The sequence below is a fragment of the Acomys minous genome, assembly GCF_964271855.1.
Source record: "Acomys minous genome assembly, chromosome: 14".
In the NCBI taxonomy this organism is placed as follows: Eukaryota; Metazoa; Chordata; class Mammalia; order Rodentia; family Muridae; genus Acomys; species Acomys minous.
This window is the reverse complement of record NC_140496.1, coordinates 4037651-4050539: the sequence shown is the minus strand read 5'-3', so window position 1 is coordinate 4050539 and position 12889 is coordinate 4037651. Positions and strand designations below refer to the sequence as shown.

At 52.1% G+C, this 12889-nt stretch overlaps 1 protein-coding gene across 1 annotated transcript in view; it reads left to right on the top strand.

The window, feature by feature from the left end:
• CAPN9 (calpain 9) overlaps window positions 1–8830 on the top strand; it is a 40940-nt gene extending 32110 nt beyond the window's left edge. Inside the window, exons 14-20 of the mRNA XM_084755958.1 lie at window positions 868–925; window positions 2796–2860; window positions 3239–3307; window positions 3929–4007; window positions 5393–5509; window positions 7397–7455; window positions 8447–8830. Coding sequence (XP_084612084.1) covers window positions 868–925; window positions 2796–2860; window positions 3239–3307; window positions 3929–4007; window positions 5393–5509; window positions 7397–7455; window positions 8447–8473 — 474 coding nt within the window. The 3' untranslated portion in view covers window positions 8474–8830. The remainder of the gene's footprint in view (window positions 1–867; window positions 926–2795; window positions 2861–3238; window positions 3308–3928; window positions 4008–5392; window positions 5510–7396; window positions 7456–8446) is intronic.
• Window positions 8831–12889: the final 4059 nt, after the last annotated feature.

The window sequence follows — 12889 nt, the reverse complement described above, 5'->3', positions numbered from 1 at the left end:
AACTAAGCGAGGTCTGGCAAGATGGCTCAGCACGTAAGAGCGTAGGCGCTTGTCATGAAAGCCTGATGGGATGAGATCGGTCCTCAGAGCTCAGGTAAAGGTGGAAGGAGAGAACCAACGCCACAAAGTTGTGCTCTGGCCTACACACACACACACACACACAGACACACACACACACACACACACACACACACACACACAGAGAGAGAGAGAGAGAGACAGAGACAGAGACAGAGACAGAGACAGAGACAGAGAGACAGAGAGGGAGACAGAGAGAGACAGAGAGACACATACCACACAATACAATAAAAATAAAATTCTGTTTGAAATGCCTGAGCATCCTAGGACTGCAGGCTCCCTTCCACAGCTCTGGTTTGGCCTGAGTGCATCTGTCACCAGCTTCTGCTTTGCGGATGCTGGAGTTGGTGGGTGCATTACACTGGTGATGTCAAGATTCACCCCTAGAGGCTTTAAACTAGCCAGTGTCTTAGGTCTTCCATCTTGAGTAGCAGGTGAGACCCCAATGCATGGAGCCTTTTCGGTTCTCTGGGTGCTGGTGTGGGGAGGCGTGAGGACCCCCTGCCCCTCCCCAAATGCCTTCTGACTCTTTAACGTCTCTGGTGGCTTTTCAAAGCATTCTCACAGAATCTTGCCTCTTTGGGGGATGGGCAACACGGCTTATCCTTTCCTGAGTCTTCCCACGTCTCACGTGGGTGGTCGGCCCTTCCCTGAGAAGCCAATGGGTTGCAGCCTCCACGGAGGTGACCTCAGCTCCTAGCACGGCGTTCTCGGGGTCATTTTCTCCCAGGGCCAAGGCAAGCTTAGAATTGCCAAGCAGCGTAAAGAGCAACTGTCTCCACTCCACAGGACATGGAGGTGACAGCCGAGGAGCTTGAATATACTTTAAATGCTGTTCTGCAGAAGAGTAAGTGCCATCCCCACTGGGGACAAGGGCTTCCTGGGGAAAAGGGGTGACCACATTGTCAGGGCTCTTTCAAGCTCTGCTCCTCAGAGCACCAGCACCATGGCTGACCTGTATGCAGACTGTAGAAACGATTGTCGTTTCTCATTTCCTAACTGCAAAAACGATGCAGGTTTCCCACAGAGTGTTTCACAGACTTTTCTACAGAGAAGCTAGCGGCGAAGATGAAGATGGCTGAACCTCATCACCCCCAAGTAGCCACTGTCACTGTGTGCACTCTGTGCTTTCTGCAGATGTGAATGTGTGTACACATGTGTGCACTGTCTGTGCTGTGCATGTTTGTGTATATATGCCTGTGTTATGCATGTGTACATGGGTGTTGCCTGTGCTGTGTGTCCATTTGTGTGTATGTGTGTGTGTTTTCATATGTGTATATGTGTCTGTGTTTGTGTGTATGAAGCCCGTTTTTTACCACAGTAGTCGCCCCTAGTTGATCCTCCCCAGACCTTCATGGCCTCTCATCTCCTTTCTGTCTCAGACTTGCTGTAACGGACTCTTTTTTTTTGGCGGCGGGGGGTGGGGGTTTGAGACAGGGTTTCTCTGCGTAGCCTTGCCTATCCTGGACTCGCTTTGTAAAGCAGGCTGGCCTCAAACTCACAGCCATCCACCTGCCTCTGCCTCCCGAGTGCTGGGATTAAAGGCGTGCGCCATCACGCCCAACTTGTAACAGACATTTTATATCAAAGAATCATACATTATGTGGTGGTTACTAGATTCTTACACTTAGCACAGTGTTTAGTGTGTGTGTGTGTGTGGTGTTCACATGCACACATGTGCGTCTGCATGTAGAGGCAGAGGACACCCTCAGCCATGCTCCTCAAGGCCAGCCACCTTATTTTGGTTGTCAGGACAGAGTCTCTCACTGAGAAAGCTAGCCTGGCCAGCGGGAGCCCCAGGGTCCACCTCCCCAGCGCTGAGACTGCAGTTCATGCTGGTGCTCCTGGCTTTGTTGTTTTATGTCAGTTCAGGAGGATTGAACCCAGATCTTCCTGCCTACAGGACAATCACCTCACTGACTGAACCGTAGCCCTGGCCCTTGATTTTGTTTTTTGAGACAGGGTCTGGCTAACTACCTAGACTGGCCTCAAATTTACATCCCTCCAGCCCCCAAATCTTGAATGCCAGGGTTACAAGCATGTGGTACACCCAGATACCAGTGTTTTTGAGGATCCACAAACTGTGTATGAATATCAAAATTTTTCAGCAATTGGGAGGGTGTTACTTTTTGTTTGTTTGAAACCAAGACTCAGACCCTGGCTGGCCTGGAACTTGCTATGCCACAGAGCAGACTGGCTTCAAACTTGCTGAGTATCTTGCCTCTGCCTCCTTAGTGTGGGGTTTACATGAGCCACCACATTCAGCCCTTGAACAATTTTTAAAATTTTACTTATTATTATTTATACACTGCTCTGCCTGCATGTACACCGGCAGGCCAGAAGAGGGCACCAGATCTCATCATAGATGGTTGTGAATCACCATGTAGCTGCTGGGAATTGAACTCAGGACCTCTGGAAGGGCAGCCAGTGCTCTTAACCTCTGAGCCATCTCTCCAGCCCCCTTGAGCAACTTTAAATCCTGCCCACTGACCTGTACGAGCCGGTCATTGAAGTAAATGCATGAGAACAGGCTTTCTGCACAGACTGCCATCTTTCCTCCGGAAGCCCAGCCCCTGCTTTCTACAGTGTCCTAAGCGGTGTCCACAGCGTGGTCCCTGAAAGCCCAACCTGCCTACACCCCTGGGATCCCAGGAGCAGAGAGGACAGGACTGTTTTCTCAGGGCCCAGTGATCGCACGGCTTCCCATGTTTTTGCAGAAACAGCCGTCAAGTTCAAGAAGCTGAGCCTGCTGTCCTGCAGGAACATCATCTCTCTGATGGACGTATCCTTTCCAGCAGGTGCACAGGTCCCTCTGAGCAGTGGCATCCTGCGGGGATCACTCTCCTGGGACAGGCACCACAGCTCTAAAAAGCGGGAGACCTTGCCCACCTAACTAGGGTTGGGTCAGAAGCAAGGAGCCAGAACAGTGCAGTGAGGAGAGGGTTCTCTTTAGGGAAATAAGGACCTGCTTTATTTACTGTACTGTAAATATTCAGGTGCCCACCCATCGTACCTGCAGCTTCCCTCACTAAGGGTGCTCCCCCAGGGCCCCAAATCTGTTTCTCTTGCCACAGAGCCCCCTAGCCTCCTGCTGTGATCCCAGAGCTGGGTTCCCACAGGGATCCCGCGTTGAAAGGCTAACCTTAGCTCACGTGGCCAGACCAGTGGCAACGGGAAGCTGGAGTTTGGAGAGTTCCGGGTGTTTTGGGACAAGCTGAAGTACTGGATGGTAAGTGATCTTGTCAGCTCCCCCAGCAGATGAGTGGGGCAAAGACCTAGACTACACGCTAAGAGTGGACCTGGGAGGGGAGCCGAGGAATCTCGGTGCACCCCGATGCTGGCAGAGGTTACACTCTGCTTCCACCCGAAAGGAAAGGTGACAACAGAGGACCTACGTCCGGAAGACAGCTACAGTGTGAGACCTTAACTCCTTAGCGCTGCATCGAAGAAAAAGAGGCCTGTGGGCCTGGGGATGTAGCTAAGCTGATGTGTGTTTGCCTAGCATGCATGAAACCCTGGCTCTGATGGCCAGCGTGAGACTGGGCATGGCGGTGTGCATCTGTAATCGCCACGCCCGAGGACCAAGGATTCTGACTCCTGTGGGGGCAAAAGGATCAGAAGTTTCAGGTCACCTTCTGCTACATAGAGAGTTGGGGGCTAGCCTGGGCTACATAAGACCCTGTCAAAGGAGGGAGGGAGGGAGGGAGGGAAGGAGGGAGGAAGGAAAGGGAGAAGGGAGAAAAGACAGGAAAGGAAAAGAGAAGAAGAGGGCCTGGGCCAACCTTGCCTGTCTAGAAGGCAGCCGTCATCCCTGCCTCTGACTGCTCGATGCTGTACTCCTTGGCCCCAGAACCTGTTTGTCCAGTTCGATGTGGACAAGTCTGGCACCATGTCTTCCTACGAGCTGCAGACGGCACTGAAATCTGCAGGTAAAGAGACGCGCCAGGTGTGTATTCTACCCGATACTTTCACGTTTGCGTGTAAGCGGGGGCGAGTCCAAGCATGAACTGGAGAGGAAGAAGACATGAGGATGGATGGGGAGGTCAACTGAACACATGACAGGAACGGGGAAAGGACGCCTGGGTGGGACAGGGGAGGGGCAGGGGCAGTGGGGGAGGGGAGAAGATATGGGCAGGAGAATCTGGGCTGTCTGCGGCGGCCGAGGTTGGTCCACCATGCTGCATTCTAAACAGTGATTTTTCCACTCTCCGTAGCAGAAGGCACAACACAGTGTGACACCTCGGGTTCTTTGTGAAGAACAAAATGTGTCATAAACTTTTGCCAAAAATGGGCGTGTGACCCCATTTCCAGGGCTGATTGAGTTGATTGAACAGGGAACTACAGGACCTAACCAAGTCTTTGCACTCCTAAGTTGATACCGGGGAGAGTTGCTCATGGTCCTTTGGTCCCATGGGTGCAGGTGCCGGGGTTTAGGAGTGGCTGAGGCCAGGCACAGGGTGCATGCTCCAGAAACAAAGCCTGACCAGCATCCATCTCTGGGGGAACTGGGAGAATAGGTGAGAAGACCCCCCGGTGGGCTTCCAAGTGCTCCTGTGAACACCTGCACATGTGTACACCCCGAGTTAAAGCGGGAAAGGATAAGCACACACACACACACACACCCGCCAGGACCATCCATTAGGAAGCCAAGCAATGAGAGTCAGACCCAGATGAAATTCCAGCTCATCCATCTGATGCATGAGGAAAGTGAAGGCCATGTCCTGTGGTGGCCAGGCCATCTCTAGGGCCGCAATGGCCTCCAGTGTGCACAGCACCTCTGTCCAGCACAGCCCGAGGAATGAGCCCCACACAGCACCCCTCACTGAGGGCGGCAGCACCCTTAGGAGATATTGCCAACACCTTGGCTCTTAAGGCTCTTAAGCAATACCAGCTGAGGACATGGCTCAGTTGTCAAGGTGGTGGCACACTAGCCACAAAGACCTGGGTTCAATCCCAGAACCCACATAAAACAAGTCAGGTGTGGTGGTCTGTGATGTAACCCCAGCACTGGGGAGGTAGAGACAGGAGGATTCGTGGAGACTGCTAGCCAGCTAGCCTGGCCTACTCGGCAAGTTCCAGACAAGTAAGAGGCCTTGTTTCAAAAAATAAGGGAGGGTGTGTGGCCCTGAGGAATTACAGCTGCCTGTGTCCTCTGGCCTCTGCCCACACTCTCACACATGGATAACCACATGAACACAGGCACACAGGGCTTGTACATTAAATAATTCCCTTCTATGCCTCTGAAAGCCCCAGAGACGTGGGCTCACCATGGGCCTCAGCCATGGCAGACCCTGAGTCTCCTGTCCCCCTGTAGGCTTTCAGCTGAGTGGCCATCTCCTGCAGCTGATCGTCCTCAGGTATGCAGATGAAAACCTCCAGCTGGATTTCGATGACTACCTCAACTGCCTGGTGCGCCTGGAGAACGCCAGCCGTGAGTGAACAGGGGAGCCCTGAGTGTACAGGGGAGCCCTGAGTGTACAGGGGAGCCGTGAGTGTACAGGGGAGCCGTGTGTGTACAGGGGAGCCATGAGTGAACAGGGGAGTCGTGAGTGTACAGGGGAGCCGTGAGTGAACAGGGGAGTCGTGAGTGTACAGGGGAGCCGTGAGTGTACAGGGGAGCCGTGTGTGTACAGGGGAGCCGTGTGTGTACAGGGGAGCCATGAGTGAACAGGGGAGTCGTGAGTGTACAGGGGAGCCGTGAGTGAACAGGGGAGTCGTGAGTGTACAGGGGAGCCGTGTGTGTACAGGGGAGCCGTGTGTGTACAGGGGAGCCGTGAGTGAACAGGGGAGTCGTGAGTGTACAGGGGAGCCGTGAGTGAACAGGGGAGTCGTGAGTGTACAGGGGAGCCGTGAGTGTACAGGGGAGCCGTGTGTGTACAGGGGAGCCGTGTGTGTACAGGGGAGCCGTGAGTGCACAGGGGAGCCGTGAGTGTACAGGGGAGCCGTGAGTGTACAGGGGAGCCGTGTGTGTACAGGGGAGCCCTGAGTGTCCAGGGGATCCCTGAGTATACAGGGGAGCCCTGAGAGTATAGGGGAGCCGTGAGTGTACAGGGGAGCTGTGAGTGTACAGGGAAGCTGTGAGTGTACAGGGGAGCTGTGAGTGTACAGGGGAACTGTGAGTGTACAGGGGAGCCGTGAGTGTACAGGGAAGCCCTGAGTGTACAGGGGAGCCAAGAGTGTCCTTGAACCCCTGGGTGCATGGGGTGCCTAGCTCAGGCTCTCCAGTCCCCACCGATAGTATATAAGAAACAACCAGGGGGAAATATGGCAGATCTAGGATGCCTGCGCAGACAGCTGTGCCCTGTGGTCATCCGAGAGATGGAATATGAATGACTGAAAACTGCATCTTGTGGTTGCTCTTTGTCACACACCTACAGGCTGTGGAGTGCTGCAAGTGGGCAGGTTTGGGGCCTCCTACCTAAGAGAGGGTCCACTTCAGATCAAGCCCCCTCACAGAACATAAAACGAGAGGTCTCTGTCCCTCACTTGCTGTCCACTGAAAGCCCTAGACACAGACTCACTCATTTTAGGCAGGGTCTGCTATACAGTAGAGGGAGAGGGTCTGTGTGCAGTTCTCTGTAGAACTTTCCTCCTATAAATAGCCCTGAGGGGTGGCCAGATGCATCCAGGGCAGCTCAGTCGTCTACTGCCCCTTCAGCTGAAAACAAACATGTCCCAACATCTTGTGGCTTTATTTATTTATTTATTTATTTATTTGGTTTTTCTAGGCAGGGTCTCTGTTAGCCTTGGCTGTCCTGGACTCGCTTTGTAGGCCAGGCTGGCCTCGAACTCACAGCAATCCACCTGTCTCTGCCTCCCGAGTGCTGGGATTAAAAGTGTGCGCCACCATCGCCCGGCCCTCATCTTGTGGTTTTATGATCGCCATGCATTTCACACACCTACAAAAATCTTAGCTAGCTTTCACCACCATAGGATGCCCAGCCCATAGTGCAGTGTCCCATACAATGACAGAGTGCTGACACCACTACTTGGTTGACTTGGTATCCAAGCAGGTCCTTGCTGCATGTGTGGTGTCTCTCTTCTCTCTCTCTCCTGCTCTGGGACAATCCCTCCTCCCCTTGCTAATCAAAGTCCATCTGTACCTCTTCTGGAGGTGGAAGCCTTGGGGCTGGAGAGGACACGCCCCCTTCAGGCAGGTCCCTTGGACCAAGAATTGGAGCCCTTTCAAGTCCTCTCCACCATGTCAGGCAGGCAATCTGATCTCCAGTAGAGGGCGCAGCTACCCACAGGCTTCCCAGTGGTCCAGGAGCTCTTAAACTTGCCTGTTTTCACCGTGATGCTTTCTCTCTCCCACCAGGGGTGTTCCAGGCTCTCTGTGTGACGAACAGGGACTCCATGCATCTCAACATAAATGAGGTATGACCAGGCTGACCCCAGCCAGGGCCCCGCAGAGTACAAACGCTCGAAAGTCCTTAGTGGGTGCCCAGGCAGGGTGGGCAGTCACAGCGGGGCAATTACACAGCAGTAAAGGCTGGTGTTTCTGTTCATTTGGCAGTCACTATAATCAGGGCTATATTCCTATGAGCTGTGGGTGTCTTCACGCCGTAGGGTCTGCTCATGCTATGCCCAAGAAAGAGGGCGTGGAGGAAACAGAACCTTACACATAAATATAAGCAAGGCTGGTGGGAAGGAGGGGAGAAATGAAGTGTTTCCAGCTGCTTCTTCAGCAGCTCGCTTGCTCCCAAAAAGCCTGAGCCACCAGCCGCTTCCCTCCCCCTCAGCAATACTATGGCACAGGGTCACCTTTCTCTGAAAAAGGGTCACCAAAAAGCAAGCACAGCTCGCACTGCCCGGCCCATGATGTCTCTGTGAGGCTGTCCCCCTCAACAGGGAGAAACCACATCTTTGCCCCTCTGTCGTACCTGCCCTGTAAACACTGCAAGTTCATTTAGCCCTTTTTAAGTGGTTTATCTGGCTAGGGAAATGTGCCTTCTGCACAGCATGATGACCCCTCCCCGAAACCCGTGTAAAAAGCCAAGTTTGGTGGCGTGTGTGTGTGTATTCCCAGCACTGTACGTGGGGCCGAGGCAGCTGGGTCTCTGACACTCACTGGCCAGCCAGTGTGGCCAACTAGTGAGCCACAGGTTCAGTGAGAGACCCTGTCTCAGAATATAAGGTGGGGAGGAAAATGCCTGATGTCAGCCTGTGGTCTGCACACACATGGCACATGCACACATACATAAAATAACCCACCAATTTGTTCAGATTTAAAACATGGTTTCATGTTGAATCATAAGCCCAATTTGTAGGCAAGATGACGAGCAGAGTCCTTGTGACGTAAACAGAGGCCACTCGTCTGCTAGGCCAGACTCGGAAGGGCAAGCCTTGTCTCTCTCTTTATTTCCAGTTCATCAGCTTGACCATGAACATCTGAGGTTGCACCGAGGCGATGCTGTCTGCCCCTCTGATGCTCGACTTCTGGACCATGAGCCACAGAAGTTTTACAGGAGGGAGGGCCATCCTACCTACTGCTGTCCCCCTGCCTCCTACCGCCCTCCTCCCCTCTCCAGTGTGATCTAGAAGGATCTAAAGGGATTGCCTGTGTCCTCTGATTCTGTGATAGTTCTTATGGGATCGTTTCTTCACAAGAACCAAGGGGAACCACATGTGCCTGTGCCCAGGCCTGAGGTTGCTGGATGGTCCCCCACCCGTTGCCCCTCCCCCACCTGCTGCCCCTCCCCCATCCACTGCCCCTTCTCCACCAAATGACTGTTCAGTGTCCTGGGACCCCAATCCTGGCTTTGGTGTGCTCCAATCATGTTATTATGCCACACACGAAGTGTTTCTCTTCACTTTTTTCATTCAAGGGAAGGTTAGCAAAGATGTTAATCTTAGATGGAAGAAGTGGAGCCTGCTGATGCTGTGAGTCTAAAATGCTATGGCGTCATGGAAACCATTCTAATGTACTATCGGTGACTGGTGGGATCTGTGTGTGTGTGTGTGTGTGTGTGTGTGCGCGAGCATGCGCACGAGCGCATGTGTCCTCAAGAATCCTTTTTTGTTTTGTTTTGTTTTTCAAGACAGGGTTTCTCTGTGTAGCCTTGGCTGTCCTAGACTCACTTTGTAGACCAGGCTGGCCTCGAACTCACAGAGTTTCACCTGCCTCTGCCTCCCGAGTGCTGGGATTAAAGCCGTGCACCTGGCTCAAGTGTCCATTTTTCAGGCACTGTCCACATCGTTTTTTAGACATATTTCGAATTATCGTATTTTGGATTGCATGCACACATGTATATATCTGTGTGTAGGTGCACATGAATGCCAGAAGAGGATCCCTACGGCTGAAGCCACAGGCTGGTGTGAGCTGCGTGACATGAGGGCTAGACACCCACTTACACTCTCTGCAAGAACAGTTCGGCCTTCTACCTGCCAAGCCACCTCTCCACGTTAGGGATTTTTGTTTGTTCCTGTTTTCTTATGTGTGTGTGTATTTGCTGTTTTTGAGGCAGGGTCTTTCACTGGCCTGCAACTCACCAGGTGGGCTGGGCCAGTGAGTCCCAGGCATCTGTCTGCCTCCACCTTGCCAGGGCTGGGCTTACAAGGAAGTCCACTGCATTTGCCTTTTTAAAACATGGCTTGTGAGGGGAGCACTTCACCCGCTGAGCCATCTCCAGACTTTTAACTTTAAGAATGTTTCTTTTTTTAATCATGTGTCCGTGTGTAAGAATGTGTGCATAAGAACATGTGTGTGAGAGAATGTGTGTGAGAGGATGTGTGTGTGAGAATGTGTGTGAGAGGATGTGTGTGTGAGGATGTGTGTGTGAGAATGTGTGTGTGAGAATGTGTGTGAGGATGTGCACACGAAGGCAGGTGCCTGAGGAGTCCAGAAGAGACCATTGGACCCCCTGGGGCTGAAGTGAGTTCCAGGCAGTGTGAACAGCCTGAAGTACATGCCGGGAGTTCTGGCAGGCCTCAAACTCATAGAAGTCCTCCTGCCTCTGCCTCCCCAGTGCTGGGATTAAAGGCGTGCGCCACCAGGCCGGGCTAGCAGTGTTATTCCTTACCCATGAGCCATCTTTTCCGTCAGCTCCACTTAAAAAAAAAAAAAAGTCTTCACTTGGAGAAATGGCCCAGTGGTTAAGAGTATGAACTGGTCGATGTCTCAGCACTCATGAGGGTTGACTCAGCAACACCTGCCACCAGCTTCCATCCAGAGTGGTCTCCAGGCTGGACCCTCCTCACAGTCCTGTGCTCAGATCTAAAGAACACACACCTGAGGCACAAACAGTGTTTCTATAGGTCCTTACACTGACGCCCTGGGTGTTTCTATAGGTCCTTACACTAATGCCCTGCCTGTTTCTGTAGGTCCTCACACTGACACCCTGGGTGTTTCTATAGGTCCTCACACTGACGCCCTGGCTGTTTCTGTAGGTCCTCACACTGACACCCTGGGTGTTTCTATAGGTCCTTAAACTGCATCCTCGGGACTCTATCTGGCACAACCTACAGAACCAGCCACTGGGATTCAAAAGTTGGAGCTGGCTCCAAGTTCCCTCAAGCCTGTCACCTCAGAGCCTTGTGGTCTGCTGAGAGGCCAGGGCTTCAGAAAAACAGGCCATGTGACTCAAGCAAGGGTACTAAGTTCACTGGTACCAGCCCAATTCAGGCCCAGAATCTTTTGTGAAAACAAAGCATCATTCTATTGAGAGCCAAGAGTGCCTGCCAGGACCAGAGCGAAGGCCACACACCACACAGCTGTGAATCCGTAGTAGGCTGTGCTGGCCACCAGGGCGACCTGAGCATGTTCCCAGCCCCTGGGCCTTTCAGAGGGAGAAACTGGGGGGGGGGGGGGGGGGAGGGAGCTCAAAAGAGTTCCAGGTCACTGTGCGGCACCGGAACACTCCCGAGGACAAAGCTGGGTTTGTTGTCTGCAGGGCTATGCCGTGAGTGGAAGTTCTGATCCTTTCAGTGAGAGGGAACAGCCAGGCGGGCACTGGAGCCTCTGTGAACAAATACAAGATAGCGTGGCAGAAACAGCTTTGGGTGCAGTGTTCAGTGCTCTCGGAGACCCCTGCCATGTCATTCTGAAGTTCTCATGTGCCAAGGCTCGAAGGCCAAGCCAGGAGGGGTCTCTCAGTCTAATTGAGCTCAGGAGCTACAGGAAAGAGGAGGCAGTTGGGAAGAGAATTGCCCCATCCCTAGAGAGCTCAGTCAGGGAAGATGTCTAAAGAGCCAACCGACTCTGCCACACAGGACCTGGCTTCCAGAAGCTTCTCAACTCTCTTTTTTTGTCATCAAACGCTGGCATATTAGGCACCATGTGGATTTAGCTGTCTCTCTTGTACCCTGTGACATTGATTCTCTTCACACCCTGCTGTCCCCTGCCTCTGGCCTCGCTTCATGCCCTCCTCGCTTACCTGCTCTTGCTCACCGTGTGCTCTTCTCAGGCCCTCTGAGGGTCCCGTAGCTTCGGTCACTAGTCTGCTGTTCCCCGGGGTCTGGGCTTCTGGAATGTCTGTCCATACACCACAGGAGAGGGGCGTGTCTGCACATCTGTCCCTCACCCCAGGGAGTCACACTGGACATCTCCACATCAGCTGCTCCACCTTAGATTCTGAGACAGAGTTTCACTAAATTTGGAGCTTTCCATTTGAGCTAGACCGGCTGGCCAATGAACACACAGAGCTTGGTGTTCTGCCTCCTAACTCTAGGGACTATAGCTTCAGTGTGTGCCCTGGGAATCAAACTCGGGTCCTCAGGCTCACTCAGCAAGTGCTTTACCATGGAGCATCGCCCCAGTCCCGTCGTCTCCACCTTCTTAATACGTTACAGTCAGGGTTAAGTTCAGCACAGGAAACCCGGGGACACATTGAAACCACAGATCCAATACAAGGTATTATTTCTAGATTTTTTTTTCTTTCAGTGTATTAAAGATGTTGCTCCATTTTCTTATGGTTCACAGTATTTCTTATTTTTGTTTTTGTTTTTTTAAACACATTTTTATTGAAAAATAAAATAATTCATATTACATCTCATTTGCTATCCCATCCCACGCATCCTCCCATTCCTCCCTCCCTCCCGCTTTCACCCCGTTCCCCTTCCCTATGACTGTGACTGAGGGGGACCTCCTCCCCCTAAATATGATGCTAGTGTATTGAGTCTCTTCTTGGTAGTCTGCTATCCTTCCTCCGAGTGCCATTGGGCCTCCCCAACAAGGGGACATGGCCAAATATGGGGCACCAGAGTTCGTGTGAAAGTCAGTCCCCAGTCTCCACTTAACTGTGGAGAATGTTTGTCCCTTGGCTAGATTGGGTAGGGGTTTGATGATGACTGCATGTATTGTCCTTGGTTAGTGCCTTAGATCAAGTAGAACCCCTGGGCTCAGATCTACCCATCATAGTGTTCTTCTTGTAGGTTTCTAGGACCCTCTGGATCCTTCTATTTTTCCATTCTTCCATGCTTCTCCCACCTAGAGTCTCAATAGGATGTCCTCCCCTCTATCCCACTTTCCTGGTAAGTGAAGACTTTCATGGGACATGCCACTTGGGCTAGTGTCCAGATATAAGTGAGTATATATACCATTTGAGTCTCTCTGCTTCTGGGTTAACTCACTCATTATGATAATTTCTAGTTCAATCCGTTTGTCCACAAATTTTGGGAATTCCTTGTTTTTAATAGCTGAATAGTATTCCATGGTGTATATGTACCACAATTTCTTTATCCATTCTTCTACTGAGGGACACTTAGGCTGTTTCCATGTTCTGGCTATTATGAATAAGGTTGCTATGAATATGGTTGAGCATATGTCTCTGTGGTTCGCAGTATTTCTGATGAGGAGTCTGTTGTCATCCTT